Source organism: Gnatocerus cornutus, unplaced genomic scaffold (genome assembly GCF_029298725.1).
Source record: "Gnatocerus cornutus isolate USDA-ARS CGAHR unplaced genomic scaffold, icGnaCorn1.1 ctg00000023.1, whole genome shotgun sequence".
Lineage (NCBI taxonomy): Eukaryota > Metazoa > Arthropoda > Insecta > Coleoptera > Tenebrionidae > Gnatocerus > Gnatocerus cornutus.
In genome coordinates this window covers 4,851,857-4,866,701 of record NW_028275375.1, presented here as the reverse complement: position 1 = coordinate 4,866,701, position 14,845 = coordinate 4,851,857, and the positions used below count along the sequence as shown (strand labels likewise).

The following is a 14,845-nucleotide window of genomic DNA, read 5'->3' as shown; positions in this document are numbered from 1 at the left end:
GTCATTGAGTTTAAATTGACCCTAAATGCAAATGTTTATTTAGAAATCTGAAAATCTCCAAAATTACAAATTGAAAAAAAACTGAAATTGCTGATTTTAATGTGTCTCGCAGTAAGGTAGGTCATGGTCATCGTTTGAATTCGCCACCTTAAAAATGCAGGGAATTTCGCAATGTCAGGTTTTTTCTACTGATTCTCCAGATTAAAAAAAATCCAAAGATATTGGCAGCCCTGCCAGTGTGACGTTAAGACGTTAAGACGACGTGTTGCCGGACTACCAACTTAAGAAAAAAAAGTTTTTTTCTTCTTGTCCCTCTGGGCACGCCACTGGCATAATCCCCTCGTCTCTCCGACACCGTCGCGGCTTGCATACGCATTGCATGTCCTCTAAAGGTCCTCTAAAGTTAGGTCATTGAATTTAGACCCTTGTCCTTCAACAGTCGCGACCGCGTTGCATTCGGCAGAGCATTGGCCTCCACGCATAATACTTCGTTGCGTCGCTTGTTTACTCACGCACCAGACACCATCCACCAGACTCGGCAAATGCGTGCCGAAGAGCCCCGATGGACGACAACCAGCCACAACGCGCTGCAGGATTAGCAGGAAATGCGTCTGCATACAATGGACGCTCTCATAAAAAATGGAGGAGAAAAAAGCAGGCGCGGCACTGGGAACAATTCTTGCAGTGTTGAGGGCTCAAAGCTGCTTAAGACGCGGAAAAAGACATGCGAATTACGTTGAAATTAACATTCTTTTGGTGGTGCAAGAATGTGTTAAATGACTTTCTTTTTGACTCTAATGTGGGCGTGGCGGTGCAAGTAAATGACAAGCAAAATATTTGTCTTTTAATTTATTAGTTTTATAATCGAAGGAATGCTGCTTTGGGTGGAATATAGGCAACCAACATTACGCACGTGCTTTTATCAGTTTCTATTTTACCATTCAACTTCTTTTAGTAGAGAAAAACTTTCCATCCACTGAATTGTTGGTTTGATCGCTTTTAAATTTTGTCACGTGAGTACCACTCATTAGTACCATCAAAAAACGTCAAATTTTTAGACTGAAGATGAAATCATCGAAACGTTCATTACTAAAGATTCTCCGTGAATTCACTTATCTCAACTCAATCGTGAAAGAATCGTCTGAAGTCGACCGTAAATTGCGAAAAGAATTCACCAAAGCAAATTCGCAGGATTTCTTAGAACAAATTCAAAATCAAGTCAACACTTTATGGGAACAAACAAAAATCATTAGAAAAATGCTAATTTATTATTGTCACAAAAAGAAAGCAAAAAAAAACATGAAAAAGCGAGGGAAGAAACGCGTTCTTACGATTTCTACCAATAGTTCCAATAGTGAAGAGATTCGACCGTGCCGAAGATCTTCAAGAGTTCTAACTTCTAGCATGGACGACAGTAGTGAGACCGCGTCTTCTGACGATGATAATAAAGAGGCTGCAAAAATGTTATCCAAGGACGATGTTAAACTTAATTCACCATGTTATGTTAACGTCATCGGAATTCCTTCTGAGATGTTAAAAAGATGCGAAGAAACGTCGCCATCCGAGCACCAAAATGTAAGCCAAAAAAAACGGTTTTTCGTAATTTGGAAACACTGAAAAAACTTGACACTTCTAATGACATTTTGAACACGGCATACTATGTTTTTGTACCTCAAATTTTTAAATGTCACTAATTTTAGGCTGCTCGATTTTTTTAAATGCTTGTTATGTATGTTTCTTACAGTTGCGAGCAAAAAATTAGTTTTGACATGTTACTTTTTGCCAAAATATGACGACTAAAATTTGTTGGTTTTGACTGTAATTTCAGTAAAAATTAATTGCAGAGAGAAATTCCCGTGCACGATTGGAGGAATGATCCGTTGTTTGCAATTACATTTTCCACAAGTGACTCCGAAGAAAATGAAGAGTTAGAAGACTCTGCCTGTAACTGATCTTACACCCACAAAAAAGTTGAATAAAAAATAGTTTATTTGAATTGTTTTTTTTATTTTATTTTTTATTTCTTCTTCTGTTTCAGGGCTTTTAAGTATTTCAGTTTTTAGGATTCGTTTTTAGTAGTTTTTGACCTATATTCATTCATTCATTATTGTTTTTTTTGTTTTTTAAACTCTTTAGACTTATTATTCCTTTTAGGTCTTTTAGACCTTTTAAATTCTTTAGACTTTTTAGACTCTTTAGACCTATTGGACCCATTAGGCCTTTTAGATCTTTTAGATCCTTTAGACCTTTAGGACCTTTTAGACTCTTTAGACGCTATAGACTCTTTAAACCCTTCAGACTCTTACAAGGATTCAATCGAATGAAAATCAAAGAATTTTTTGTTTTTTTTTTAACCTTTAAACTTTTTAGACCTATTATTCTTTTTAGGTTTTTTAGATTTTTTAGATTTGTTTAGATCTTTTAATGACACATTAGGCCCTTTAGATCTTTAAGATCTTCTAGACCCTTTAGACCCTATAGACTCTTTAGACCCTTCAGACTCTTACGAGGACTCAATCAAATTTTAGATCTTTTAGATTTTTTAGACCTTTTAAACCTTTTTTGATCTATTAGACAGATTAGGCTCTTTAGATCTTTTAGACCCTTTAAACCCATTAGATTCATTAGTCCCTTTAGATCTTTAAGATTCACTAGATCCTTTAGACTCTATAAAATAGACTCTTTAGACCCTTCAGACTCTTATGAGGATTCAATCGAACAAAAATCAAAGAATTTTTCCTTTTCTTTTTTTCCAAACTCTTTAGACCCTTTTAGGGCTTTTAGATTTTTTAAATTTTTTAGAGTTTTTAGACTCTTTAGACCCCTTATACCCATTAGACCCATTAAACCCTTTAGATCTTAGATCTTTTAGACTCTATAAACTCTTTAGACTTTCCAGACTCTTACGAGAATTCAATCGAACGAAAATCGAAGCGAACTCAGCCTTATTTTTCCTGCGGATTTTTTTTCTAGGCGCGAAATTTAAAATGCGGCTCTGTGATTGGCTGATCAGCAGAGCGACTTAAAATTCTAACGCTTTTAGGCAAAATTTAACAACAAATAAAGACTTTATCTTGTACTTTTAATCGAATTTAAAAAATGAATAAAATGCATATAAATTGATTATATTCAACATTCATTTAAATTAAAAAATCTTTTTTACATTACAAGTTTCTGTAATTACAGATTCCTTTTAAAGGTTTTAAGAGATGCACGTAGATGTCACCCCAATCGTCGTTTCTGACGTCACACATCACCCGATTTCAAAATGACACTTGATTCGCTGGTTTGCCTATGCTGATGTTTATGTCGTGTTATGATACTTTTCCAGTGACGAAGTTTAAATAAATCGCGAAAATGGACGAAAATATTCCGCCATTTAGCGGCGACTTTAACTTAAACGAATTGCCAGGCCTAGAAGGTGAGTGAAGACAATTTGCCCTTTTCCCAACCTCCACGAACTTTGCAGATATCCTGACAAACTGCGAGAGCGAGCTTTTGAAAAATGAGCTTTTCCCTGACGACGCTCTGCTCTCTCACTTGGACCTCCCCATGGACGATGTCAGTTTTGATTTGAGCAACATCAATGAGACAACGTTGTTGGACCCCCAGACGTTGTCTCCTGCAAAACAGGAGAGTCCTGGGGGCTTCACTCTTGGGTATCAAGCACCCCAGTATCCGACCCAGCCGTACACGGTGAAGACAACTCCAGAGGTGCAACATGTCCAGAACCCCACTGCTGTCATCATCTCCCAATCACAGCCTCTGGTTTATTCAAGTTTGCCTCTTCAGCAGAACAACCAGCACATTATTTTACAGTCAAGTACCCCTAAGAGTGAGAACATACAGAAGAATCAACCGGTGATTCTACAGAATTTGAATCAGATTCCTTCAGATAAAATGCAGCAGTTGTTGAACTTGAAGATTGTTAAGTCTAATCAGAGTAGCCAACCTACAGTGATGTACACCACTGCTGTTACTAGTAATTCAGCACAGCCTTCTTTACACACTCTTGTTAATAGTGGGGCTCAGATTCTCACCACTGGAATTCCATTGGTTTTGGATGCTGAGAATAAGGTGGCTATTAATAGGATTCCTCAGGGGACAGGCAAAGAGGTGAAGGTGAAGGAGGTGAAGAGGAGTGCTCATAATGCTATTGAGAGGAAGTACAGGACTAGCATCAATGATAAGATTGTGGAGTTGAAGAATATGATTGTGGGGACAGACGCTAAGGTATGTGCACTTTGATATCTAAGATTACGTGGAAATGTTTTATTTGTTGTCAAGTCGAGGAAAAATTGTAAGAAATGTGGGGGAGGTATGGCGCAATCTTGGATCAAAGATCTTTGTGGATATAGGCAACCAAATATACACAGTTGGTAGTCTTGAAAATTAACTCAAACTGATAGCCCAGGCAAAATAAACATGAACCTCGGAATAATTTGCATAAGGCTGATTATTTGCAGTAAATTAGCAAGTCTAAAGTAGTCAAATCTCCGAATTTCACAGTTTTAAAAAGAAATCTAACAAAGTTACAGAATTTAAGCCAAAGTCAAGAAAATTTTTAGTTCGTTTTCGAAATAAAAATTTCTAAAAACTCTATTTCTTGCTCTAAAATTTTGAAATTTAGAGTAGTACATTAGCAAGTCTAAAGTAATAAAGCCTCCAAATTTCACAATTTTAGGATGAAATTTGACAAAGTTACGGTATTTAAGCCAAAGTCATGGAAATTTTTAGTTCGTCTTCGAAATAAAAATTTCCAAAAACTCTATTTCTTGCTCTAAAATATTGGAATTATGAGCAGTACATTAGCAAGTCTAAAGTAATAAAGCCTCCAAATTTCATAATTTTAAAATGAAATCTGACAAAGTTACGGAATTTAACCCAAAGTTATGAAAATTTTTAGTTCGTCTTTGAAATAAAAATTTCTAAAAATTCTATTTCTTGCTCTAAAATTTTGAAATTTAGAGCAGTACATTAGTAAGTCTAAAGTAATAAAGCCTCCAAATTTCACAATTTTAGGATGAAATTTGACAAAGTTACGGTATTTAAGCCAAAGTCATGGAAATTTTTAGTTCGTCTTCGAAATAAAAATTTCTAAAAACTCTATTTCTTGCTCTAAAATTTTGAAATTTAGAGCAGTAAATTAGCAAGTCTTAACTAGCAAAACCTTCAAATTTCACAGTTTTAAAATGAAATCTGATACAGTTACGGAATTTAAGTAAAAGCCATGAAAATTTTTAGTTCGTCTTTGAAATAAAAATTTCTAAAAAATCTATTACTTGCTTTAAAATTTTGAAATTTAAAGCAGTACATTAGCAAGTCTAAAGTAATAAAACCTCCAAAGTTCATAGTTTTAGGATGAAATCTGACAAAGTTACGGAATTTAAGCGAAAGACATGAAAATTTTTAGTTTGTCTTCAAAATAAAAATTTGTAAAAATTGTATTTCTTGCTCTAAAATTTTAAAATTCGAGCAGTACATTAGCAAGTTAAAAGTAGTAAAACTTCCAAATTTCACAGTTTTAAAATGAAATTTGACAAATTTACGGAATTTAAGTGAAAGTCATGAAAATTTTTAGTTCGTCTTCAAAATAAAAATTTCTAAAAACTCTATTTCTTGCTCTAAAATTTTGAAAAGTACTGCAGTAAATTAGCAAGTTTAAAGAAGTAAAACCTCAAAATTTCACAGTTTTAAAATGAAATCTGACAAAGTTACGGAATTTAAGTGAAAGTCATGAAAATTTTTTGTTCGTTTTCAACCTAAAATTTTTTAAAAACTATTTCTCACTTTAAAATTTTGGAATTTAGAGCAGTAAATAGGCAAGTCTAAAGTAGTAAAACCTCCAAATTTCACAGTTTTAGGACAAAATTTAACAAAGTTACGGAATTCAAGCGAATGTCATTAAAATTTTTAGTTTGTCTTCAAAATAAAAATTTCTAAAAATTGTATTTCTTGCTCTAAAATTTTGAAATTCAAGCAGTACATTATTAGCAAGTCTAAAGTAATAAAACCTCCAAAGTTCACAGTTTTAGGATGAAATCTGACAAAATTACGGAATTTAAGCGAAAGTCATGAAAATTTTTAGTTCGTCTTCGAAATAAAATTTTTTAAAAACTCTATTTCTTGCTCTAAAATTTTGAAATTTAAAGCAGTACATTAGCAAGTCTAAAGTAATAAAACCTCCAAAGTTCACAGTTTTAGGATGAAATCTGACAAAGTTACGGAATTTAAGCGAAAGTCATGAAAATTTTTTCGTTTATCTTCATAATAAAAATTTCTAAAAACTCTATTTCTTGCTCTAAAATTTTGAAATGTATAGCAGTAAATTAGCAAGTTTAAAGAAGTAAAACCTCTAAATTTCACAGTTTTAAAATGAAATCTGACAAAGTTACGGAATTTAAGTGAAAGTCATGAAAATTTTTTGTTCGTTTTCAAAATAAAATTTTTTAAAAACTATTTTTCACTTTAAAATTTTGGAATTTAGAGCAGTAAATAGGCAAGTCTAAAGTAGTAAAACCTCCAAATTTCACAGTTTTAGGATAAAATTTAACAAAGTTACGGAATTCAAGCGAATGTCATTAAAATTTTTAGTTTGTCTTCAAAATAAAAATTTCTAAAAATTGTATTTCTTGCTCTAAAATTTTGAAATTCAAGCAGTACATTATTAGCAAGTCTAAAGTAATAAAACCTCCAAAGTTCACAGTTTTAGGATGAAATCTGACAAAATTACGGAATTTAAGCGAAAGTCATGAAAATTTTTAGTTCGTCTTCGAAATAAAATTTTTTAAAAACTCTATTTCTTGCTCTAAAATTTTGAAATTTAAAGCAGTACATTAGCAAGTCTAAAGTAATAAAACCTCCAAAGTTCACAGTTTTAGGATGAAATCTGACAAAGTTACGGAATTTAAGCGAAAGTCATGAAAATTTTTAGTTTGTCTTCAAAATAAAAATTTCTAAAAACTCTATTTCTTGCTCTAAAATTTTGAAAAGTATAGCAGTAAATTAGCAAGTTTAAAGAAGTAAAACCTCAAAATTTCACAGTTTTAAAATGAAATCTGACAAAGTTACGGAATTTAAGTGAAAGTCATGAAAATTTTTTGTTCGTTTTCAAAATAAAATTTTTTAAAAACTATTTTTCACTTTAAAATTTTGGAATTTAGAGCAGTAAATAGGCAAGTCTAAAGTAGTAAAACCTCCAAATTTCACAGTTTTAGGATAAAATTTAACAAAGTTACGGAATTTAAGCGAATGTCATTAAAATTTTTAGTTCGTCTTCGAAATAAAAATTTTTAAAAACTTTATTTCTTGCTCTAAAATTTTGAAATTTAGAGCAGTCAATTAACAAATCTAAAGTAATAAATTTACCTGAATCTTAGGTAAATGAGTCTAAATTGTACGATTTCAACAAAGATATACATAAAATCCATCCTGGGCACTAAGTTCTATGTGTCGCCTGTGGTGCACAAAAGAATAAAGTTCTTGAAATTTTGAAAAATACTTATCTCAAAAATGTTAACTCGATTTCCTTCCTCTTTGCACCTTCCGTTTCCTTTCCAGCTGAACAAATCCGGCATCTTAAAGAAAACCATCGAGTACATAAAATTTCTGCAAAACTCCAACACACGCCTGAAGCAAGAAAACATGGCGTTGAAGATGGCGGCCCGCCAGAACACACTCAAAGACCTTCTTACAACAGGCAACAACATCGAGTACGCCCCACAAGACACACCCCCACACTCAGACGTGTCTTTCTCCCCCGACCATTCTTTACCCTCCAGCCCGGAGTACAGCACCCAGATCAAAGACGACAGCGACGAAGAGTCCGTGGGAATCACCAAAGGACTTCTGGACCACACTCGTCTCACTATTTGCATGTTTATGTTCGCCGTCATCGCGTTCAATCCTTTCGGTGTTTTGATCAATCAAGTGTCTTCAGGACAAGACGACAATGGGGCGGGGTATAGAAGAACGATTCTGCAATGTAAGACCTCGCTAATCCGAACCAAAAATTTCAAAGTTAAAGTGTTAATTTTCAGTGCAATGGGGCCAAGGCGCATCCATCGGCTCCTCGTTGATGTTGTGGTGCATGAACTTGCTGATTCTCGGATTTTGCTTGGTGAAGATGTTCGTTTATGGCGACCCCGTGATATCGAGTAGTTCGAAGGAAGCGCAGAAGTTTTGGAGGCATAGAAGACAAGCCGATGCGTATATCAAAAGTGGGGATAAAATCGAAGCAAAGCAGGAGCTCCGGAGGTGTTTGCAGACTTTTGGCATCGCTTTGGCGACCAGCAGGTTCGAGTTGGTGCTGTCGCTGTGTTGGCAGGTTTTCCGGCAGATCATGCATCGCTTGTGGATTGGGAGGTGGTTGTCTAGACACGTCGGAGGATTCTTCGTCGATAGGTAATCTAATATGACAACTAAACAACAATTTAAATAAATTTCTGTTGCAGCGAAGTGAGATACGAAGCCCTCACCTCCTGCCGAGAATTGTCTTTGGTGTTCCACGACCTCCACCAGCTGCAACTGGTCGATGGACCCGAAGAAACCTGCCATCTTCTTGGTTTAACAACGGCGCTGAGTGCCTTAAATCTGTCCGAAGCAGCTAAAGCGAAAATGAAATCTGTTCAGTTGATCGACATTTACGTGGCTCTAACTCTGAGAATTAAAGCATCGTGTTGGAATATTTTACAAGGACTACAAAGATATTATCTGGGTTTGGCGAAATTAGCATCGACTAACTCTTGCGATCCGATACCACCAAGACTCCAGTGGTTGTTGACACCTCACGGATTCAAATTCTTCGCTTCCCAGAAGTTTTTGTATGACGCAAAGTCCACGAATTTACCGTTTAGTTGTATTGGGAACGTTTCCGATCCTTTGTCGTTTGCCATGAAGGTTTGTACCATTCGTTAGATAAAATAGTGTGCGTAACACGCTCACAATATTTTAGTCGTACCGAGAACATCTCCTTGAAACTGCTCTCCAAACTCTAACAACCCCAGGGAATAAAAACGACGTGTATGAAGACAAAAAGACCGACATTACCGACGTGTCAACTTACGTCAACTTATTGTTTGACAACGTGACAACTGACGTGCACACTGTCTTCAATCAGAAACAGATAAACAGTGAGTACCACGTGTCACTTTGTTTTTTTTTTCAACCAATCAAAACCGCAGATAATTACGATGAGGTCGCTTATTGGTGGACTTCCGTCGTCGATGTCGCCTCGCATTGGTTGTTGGGTGAAGATAAACTTGAAGATTTGTACAACAAAGTGGAGGTTATTCCAGAACCGTTGATTTCTTTGGAAGATCCGCTCCCGAAGGCCCTTCTTGCGGCTTATATGGCGCGGAAGAATTATCTAACAGTTGGGGGCGTGTCGCAGAAGAAACTGTTGAAGCAATGCGATTATGCCAGTCAGTTGTTGACGGATAGTTTGACGTATTCTAGTTGCAAGCCGCAGGATAATTTGATTTTGGTGAGTTTAATTTTAATTGGGTATAAAGAGTTTGAAGGGGATGTTGCGGGTTGGGGTGCATTGTAGTTGCATTGCATGTTGTTCTAGCAGTGCAGTGTTTCTTCAGTGCAACTCAAAGCGTAATTTTGCGGCGATTTTGTTGTGTTTGCCATCTTAGAGTCGCCATTTTGGAAACTTTTCTCATTTGAGCCACCAATGACTTTGTGTTTAGATTTTGATAGATTTTACAGTGTCGAGTTGTTAAACTACAACTTATAGTGGGAATATAGCTCGCTTCGCTCGCCGGAGAGCTTCAAATAAGCTTTTGCAAGCTCAAGAAGAAAAAATAATTCTTGGAATGAGCACAAAAAAATCAAATAATAGCAGCTAAAAGATCTAGGATATCAAAAGATTACAAATTTTGTAGTGATATAGCCCGCTTCGCTCGCCAAAAGCTGTCGAAGGAGCTTTTGGAAGCTCAGCAAGAAGAAATTAGTCAATTAAAAGTCCAAGAAAAATGTTCTAAAAGATCTGAAGTATAAAAAATCGAGTTGTTTTTGGAAGCACAGCTCGCTTCGCTCGCCGAAGAGAATCTGAGTATGATTGTATTGCAATGTTTTATTTTGTTTCTAGTTGGCGCAACAGTTCAAGGACTTTGTGTTTAGATTTTGATAGATTTTACAGGGTCGAGTTGTTAAAGTACAACTTATAGTTGAAATATAGCTCGCTTCGCTCGCCTAAGACTTTTAAATAAGCTTTTGCAAGCTCAAGGAGAAGAAAGAATTCTTAGAACGAGTCCGAAAAAATCAAATAATAGCAGCTAAAAGATCTAGGATATCAAAAGACTACAAATTTTAGTGTGATATAGCTCGCTTCGCTCGCCAAAGACTGTAAAAGGGGCTTTTGGAAGCTCAGCAAGCAGAAATAAGTCAAATAATAGTCCAAGAAAAATATTCAAAGGATCTGAAATATAAAAAAAATCGAGTTGTTTTGGAAGCACAGCTCGCTTCGCTCGCCGAAGAGAATCTGAGTGATTGTATTGCAACGTTTTATTTTGTTTTCAGTTGGCGCAACAGTTGAAGGACGTTGTGTTTAGATTTTGATAGATTTTACAGTGTCTAGTTGTTAAACTACAACTTATAGTTGAAATAAAGCTCGCTTTGCTCGCCCAAGACTTTTAAATAAGCTTTTGCAAGCTCAAGGAGAAGAAAGAATTCTTAGAACGAGCCTGAAAAAATCAAATAATAGCAGCTAAAAGATCTAGGATATCAAAAGACTACAAATTTTGTAGTGATATAGCTCGCTTCGCTTGCCAAAGACTGTCAAATGGGCTTTTGGAAGCTCAGCAAGAAGAAATAAGTCAATTAAAAGTTCAAGAAAAATATTCAAAGAATCTGAAATATAAAAAGATTCAAGTTCTTTTGGAAGCACAGCTCGCTTCGCTCGCCGAAGAGAATTTGAGTATTACGTTTTATTTTGTTTTCAGTCGGCGCAACAGTTCAAGGATTTTGTTTAGATTTTGATAGATTTTACAGTGTCTAGTTGTTAAACTACAACTTATAGTGGGAATATAGCTCGTTTCGCTCGCCGGAAAGCTTCAAATAAGCTTTTGCAAGCTCAAGAAGAAGAAATAATTTTTAGAAAGCTCAAAAAAATTAAATAATAGCAGCTAAAAGATCTAGGATATCAAAAAATTACAAATTTTGTAGTGATATAGCTCGCTTCGCTCGCCAAAAACTGTCAAAGAGGCTTTTGGAAGCTCAGCAAGAAGAAATAAGTCAATTAAAGGTCTAAGAAAAATATTCTAAAGGATCTCAAATATAAAATAATCGAGTTGTTTTGGAAGCACATCTCGCTTCGCTCGCCGAAAAGAATTTGAGTATGATTGTATTGCAATGTTTTATTTTGTTTCTAGTTTCTAGTCTTAGTTTACAGTGTCTAGTTGTTAAACTACAACTTGTAGTGAATATAGCTCACTTCGCTCGCCAGTGACTGTCAAATAAGCTTTTGCAAGCTCAAGAAGAGAAAGAAGTCTTAGAACGTGCTCGAAAAAATCAAATAATAGCAGCTAAAAGATCTAGGATATCAAAATAGTACAAATATTGTAGTGATATAGCTCGCTTCGCTCGCCAAAAACTGTAAAAGAGGCTTTTGGAAGCTCAGCAAGAAGAAATAAGTCAATTAAAAATCCAAGAAAAATATTCAAAGGATCTGAAATATAAAAAAATCGAGTTGTTTTGGAACCACAGCTCGCTTCGCTCGCCGAGTATGATTACATTGCAACGTTTTTTTGTTTCCAGTTGGCGCAACTGCTGGTTTGCGACTGGATCCTGGAAACCCGCACCTCCCTCTGGGAAGACACCGCCGAGGACCCCTCCACCCCCATCCCCGTCTCCAACCACTTCTTAACGACATTCCAGAAGGATCTCTCCTCGTTAAGAACCCTCGCCCAACACATCCCCGTAAGTTCCAACTCCACCTTCGCCACTATTATTAATTTATTTTTTTTGTTTAGACCGCTTTACCGAGAGTTTTCCTGTACGAAGCCACCGCCCGCCTTATGGCGGGCGCCGCCCCCGGCCGCACTCAACAACTCTTAGATCGCAGCTTGCGCCAACGTCACGCCAGATCTTCAATGATTTGCGGGAAAGGCGACAAGAGCCAGCAAGATGTGGGCGGCGAGCGACAACATGCGACGGCACTTTACATGGCGTGCAAGCATCTTCCGGGGCAGTTGATGTCGTCGCCTGGAGAACGCGCGGGGATGTTGGTGGAGGCGGCGAAGACGATGGAGAGGATAGGCGACAGGAAGAAGTTGCAGGAGTGCTACAAGTTGATGAAGACCCTCGGGGCTAATTCGGCCACGAATTGACCTATTTGTTTGATTTAGTTTTTAGTGGAAAATTATTTATTTTGTACAATTTCTTTTAATAAAGTTGTTTGATCTTAGGAAGTTTTTCTAGAGAAAAAAAATGATAATAAAGAATCAATAAAAAACAGAATGATTAGAAATTCCGCGAGCGTTTTTCGACAGTTTGAGGTTAAATGATGACACACCGATGACATTATTGATAGTCCGGCAATGTCAACGCGCTACCAACATGACGAACTAAATCAAGGCCGCCTCAACAAAAAGTCGCTTCTATTTTAATGCTCGCCATCGGGAAACTATAAATCATAAAAACTTCGAGACGAATCTGTTTCATGGAATGGAAAACTATTTTTACTTCAGAGTGGACAGAAATGTCTGCTTTTCATCGCTTTTGTGGAGATCCGGAAAAGCCGATTAAATTACGTTTAAAACTACCAAAGTCTACGTGCTCCGATGGCATTCAATCAAAAACCTTCTTTTTCTGCGCCAGCTAGTCATCACAGTTTAATGAATATTTTTAGTGAAAGTGGTTTGCGGCGTCTGCTCGTTTCTATCCCACGTAAAACAACCTTCAACATCTTCAATCCGTCTGTTTTCTATACTCATTATGAAGTCATTTAGGAGCGACGTCGCGACGTCCAGTGCCCTCCGACGCCGCGGTAACACGCGATCAGCAATTCTGCCATAAATCTGTGGGTTTATGGATTTGGCAGACTATCACGTTTCATTTCAGCGCGCGATCTGTTGGCTATATTATCTAGTTTTTAATGTCTGTTTATTATTATAACTGCAGATTGAACACTTTATTTGAAAATGAAAGTGACAAGAGAAATATTTGTTGGAAAATTTATGTTGTGTCGATTGCGACATGGAAAATCGCGTGGGTAGAAGATAGAACTTCCACGGTTAATCGGCTGAAAGTGATTTGCGAAGAAAAATGTTCTGAAGATGGTGAAGCACAATAAGATAAGACGATAAATGTCGGAATATTAATAGCTCAACGAGCGCTTGAAATATTTATTTATTCAGAGGATTGATATTTGATATTTAGCCCTGGATCGCTGTAAAAAATACACTTTTTTTTGATTAAACGATACCATTTTATAGAAAATTGTCCAACGAGTTCAGAGATGTTTTTATATTTCTTTTACGACTATTATTTTCCAAGATATTAAAGACCAAAGTTGATCGATTTATCAAATGTTTTGTATTTTTGAGAATGGTGGAAAAATCGTAATGAAAATTTTTATGTAGGTAGATTTTGATGGGCTCTTTCGATTTCCAAGAAGGAAAACTCGATGGCTGTAAAAAGAAAGCGAGAAAAAAATTGAAAGCAAAGTCTCAAAAAATTGATATTTGGCTCTAGAAAGTTGTATTCGATTTTAGGTTTTTTTAAATTTTATTTTTCTGTTGATTCTTACTTGTTTTTCTGCTTTTGTTTCCTAATTTTGCCAACATTCTGTTGAGTCTGCATTTTCTTTACAATATCTTTGGATTTTTTACATTTTTTTAAACTTTATTATTTACTTCTAAAATTCTTTCCACGTTTTCTCTAGTTTCTTAAGCTTTCTTTTGATTCCCTAAATTCTTGAATTTTTCTCTAGATTTTCCCTAAATTCTCTGCAAATTAACCATCAATTTTCTCTCAAATCTAAATTCAAGTTTTGATTAATTTTTTATTGAACATTTCATACACATTGCACACATTTCAAGATGCTGAAATATTCCAGAGACTCCCTAAAACGTAATCCTGGAAGATTACATTGAATCCTATTAAATCTCAGCGTTTTATTGACTTTCTTAAAGTTCTAAAATCTCCTTTAATTCCACTAAATCCGTTTATTTTATTTTTTTTATAAGCCAAAAAGCGTTGTAATATCGTAAGTAATCTTTAACAAATTAACAGGAAATTTCACAGAACCCAAAATAGTCCCGCAGGATCCAGAAAAGTTTAGGAGAATTTAATTAAATCTTCCAGAATTCTGCTAGAAATATTAGAGAATACTAAAGGAATGTAAAAAATTCTGGACGATCTTTTAGAACTGGATTAGTTTTCATCAAATTTTACTGATTCTTTCAAGATTCAAAAATCATCGTAAAAATCCGCACTAATCTTTGAGGTCCTGAAATATCCCAGAAAATCTCTATAATCTAATTCGAAAATTATATTGAATCCTATTAAATCTCAGAGTGTTTTATTAAGTTTCTAAAATCTCATTTAATCCTACTATAAATCCGTTTAACTCCGTTTTGATAAGCCAAAAAGCGTTGTAAAATCTTTGATAATTCTAAAATAATTAACAGGAGATTTTAAAGTATCCTTAAAAATCCCGTAGAATCTTGAAGTCTAAAAAAATTTGATTAAATCTTTCAGAATTTATATCAGTGAATACTAAAGGGATGTAAAAAATTCTGAAGAATCCTAGAAAATCGTACAAAATCGGATTAGTTTTGACTAAATTTTACCGACTCTTTCAGGATTTAAAAAACATCGTAAAAATACAGTCTAA

General features: G+C 35.4%; 2 protein-coding genes across 2 annotated transcripts; both read left to right on the top strand.

Annotated features, from left to right (window-relative positions):
• The first annotated feature begins 318 nt into the window (after positions 1 to 318).
• On the top strand, positions 319 to 2,252 carry LOC148166513 (uncharacterized). Its single transcript, XM_088048532.1, has 3 exons — positions 319 to 1,575; positions 1,845 to 1,944; positions 2,155 to 2,252. Exons 1-3 carry the CDS (start codon positions 1,066 to 1,068, stop codon positions 2,250 to 2,252), a joined length of 708 nt encoding a protein of 235 aa, XP_087904658.1. The 5' UTR covers positions 319 to 1,065.
• A 999-nt stretch (positions 2,253 to 3,251) lies between these two features.
• On the top strand, positions 3,252 to 12,412 carry LOC148166512 (sterol regulatory element-binding protein 1-like). Its single transcript, XM_088048952.1, has 9 exons — positions 3,252 to 3,421; positions 3,470 to 4,233; positions 7,561 to 7,984; positions 8,040 to 8,403; positions 8,454 to 8,898; positions 8,954 to 9,131; positions 9,183 to 9,484; positions 11,764 to 11,925; positions 11,979 to 12,412. The coding sequence occupies exons 1-9, from the start codon at positions 3,358 to 3,360 to the stop codon at positions 12,333 to 12,335; spliced, it is 3,060 nt and encodes a 1,019-aa protein (XP_087905078.1). The 5' UTR covers positions 3,252 to 3,357; the 3' UTR covers positions 12,336 to 12,412.
• Positions 12,413 to 14,845: the final 2,433 nt, after the last annotated feature.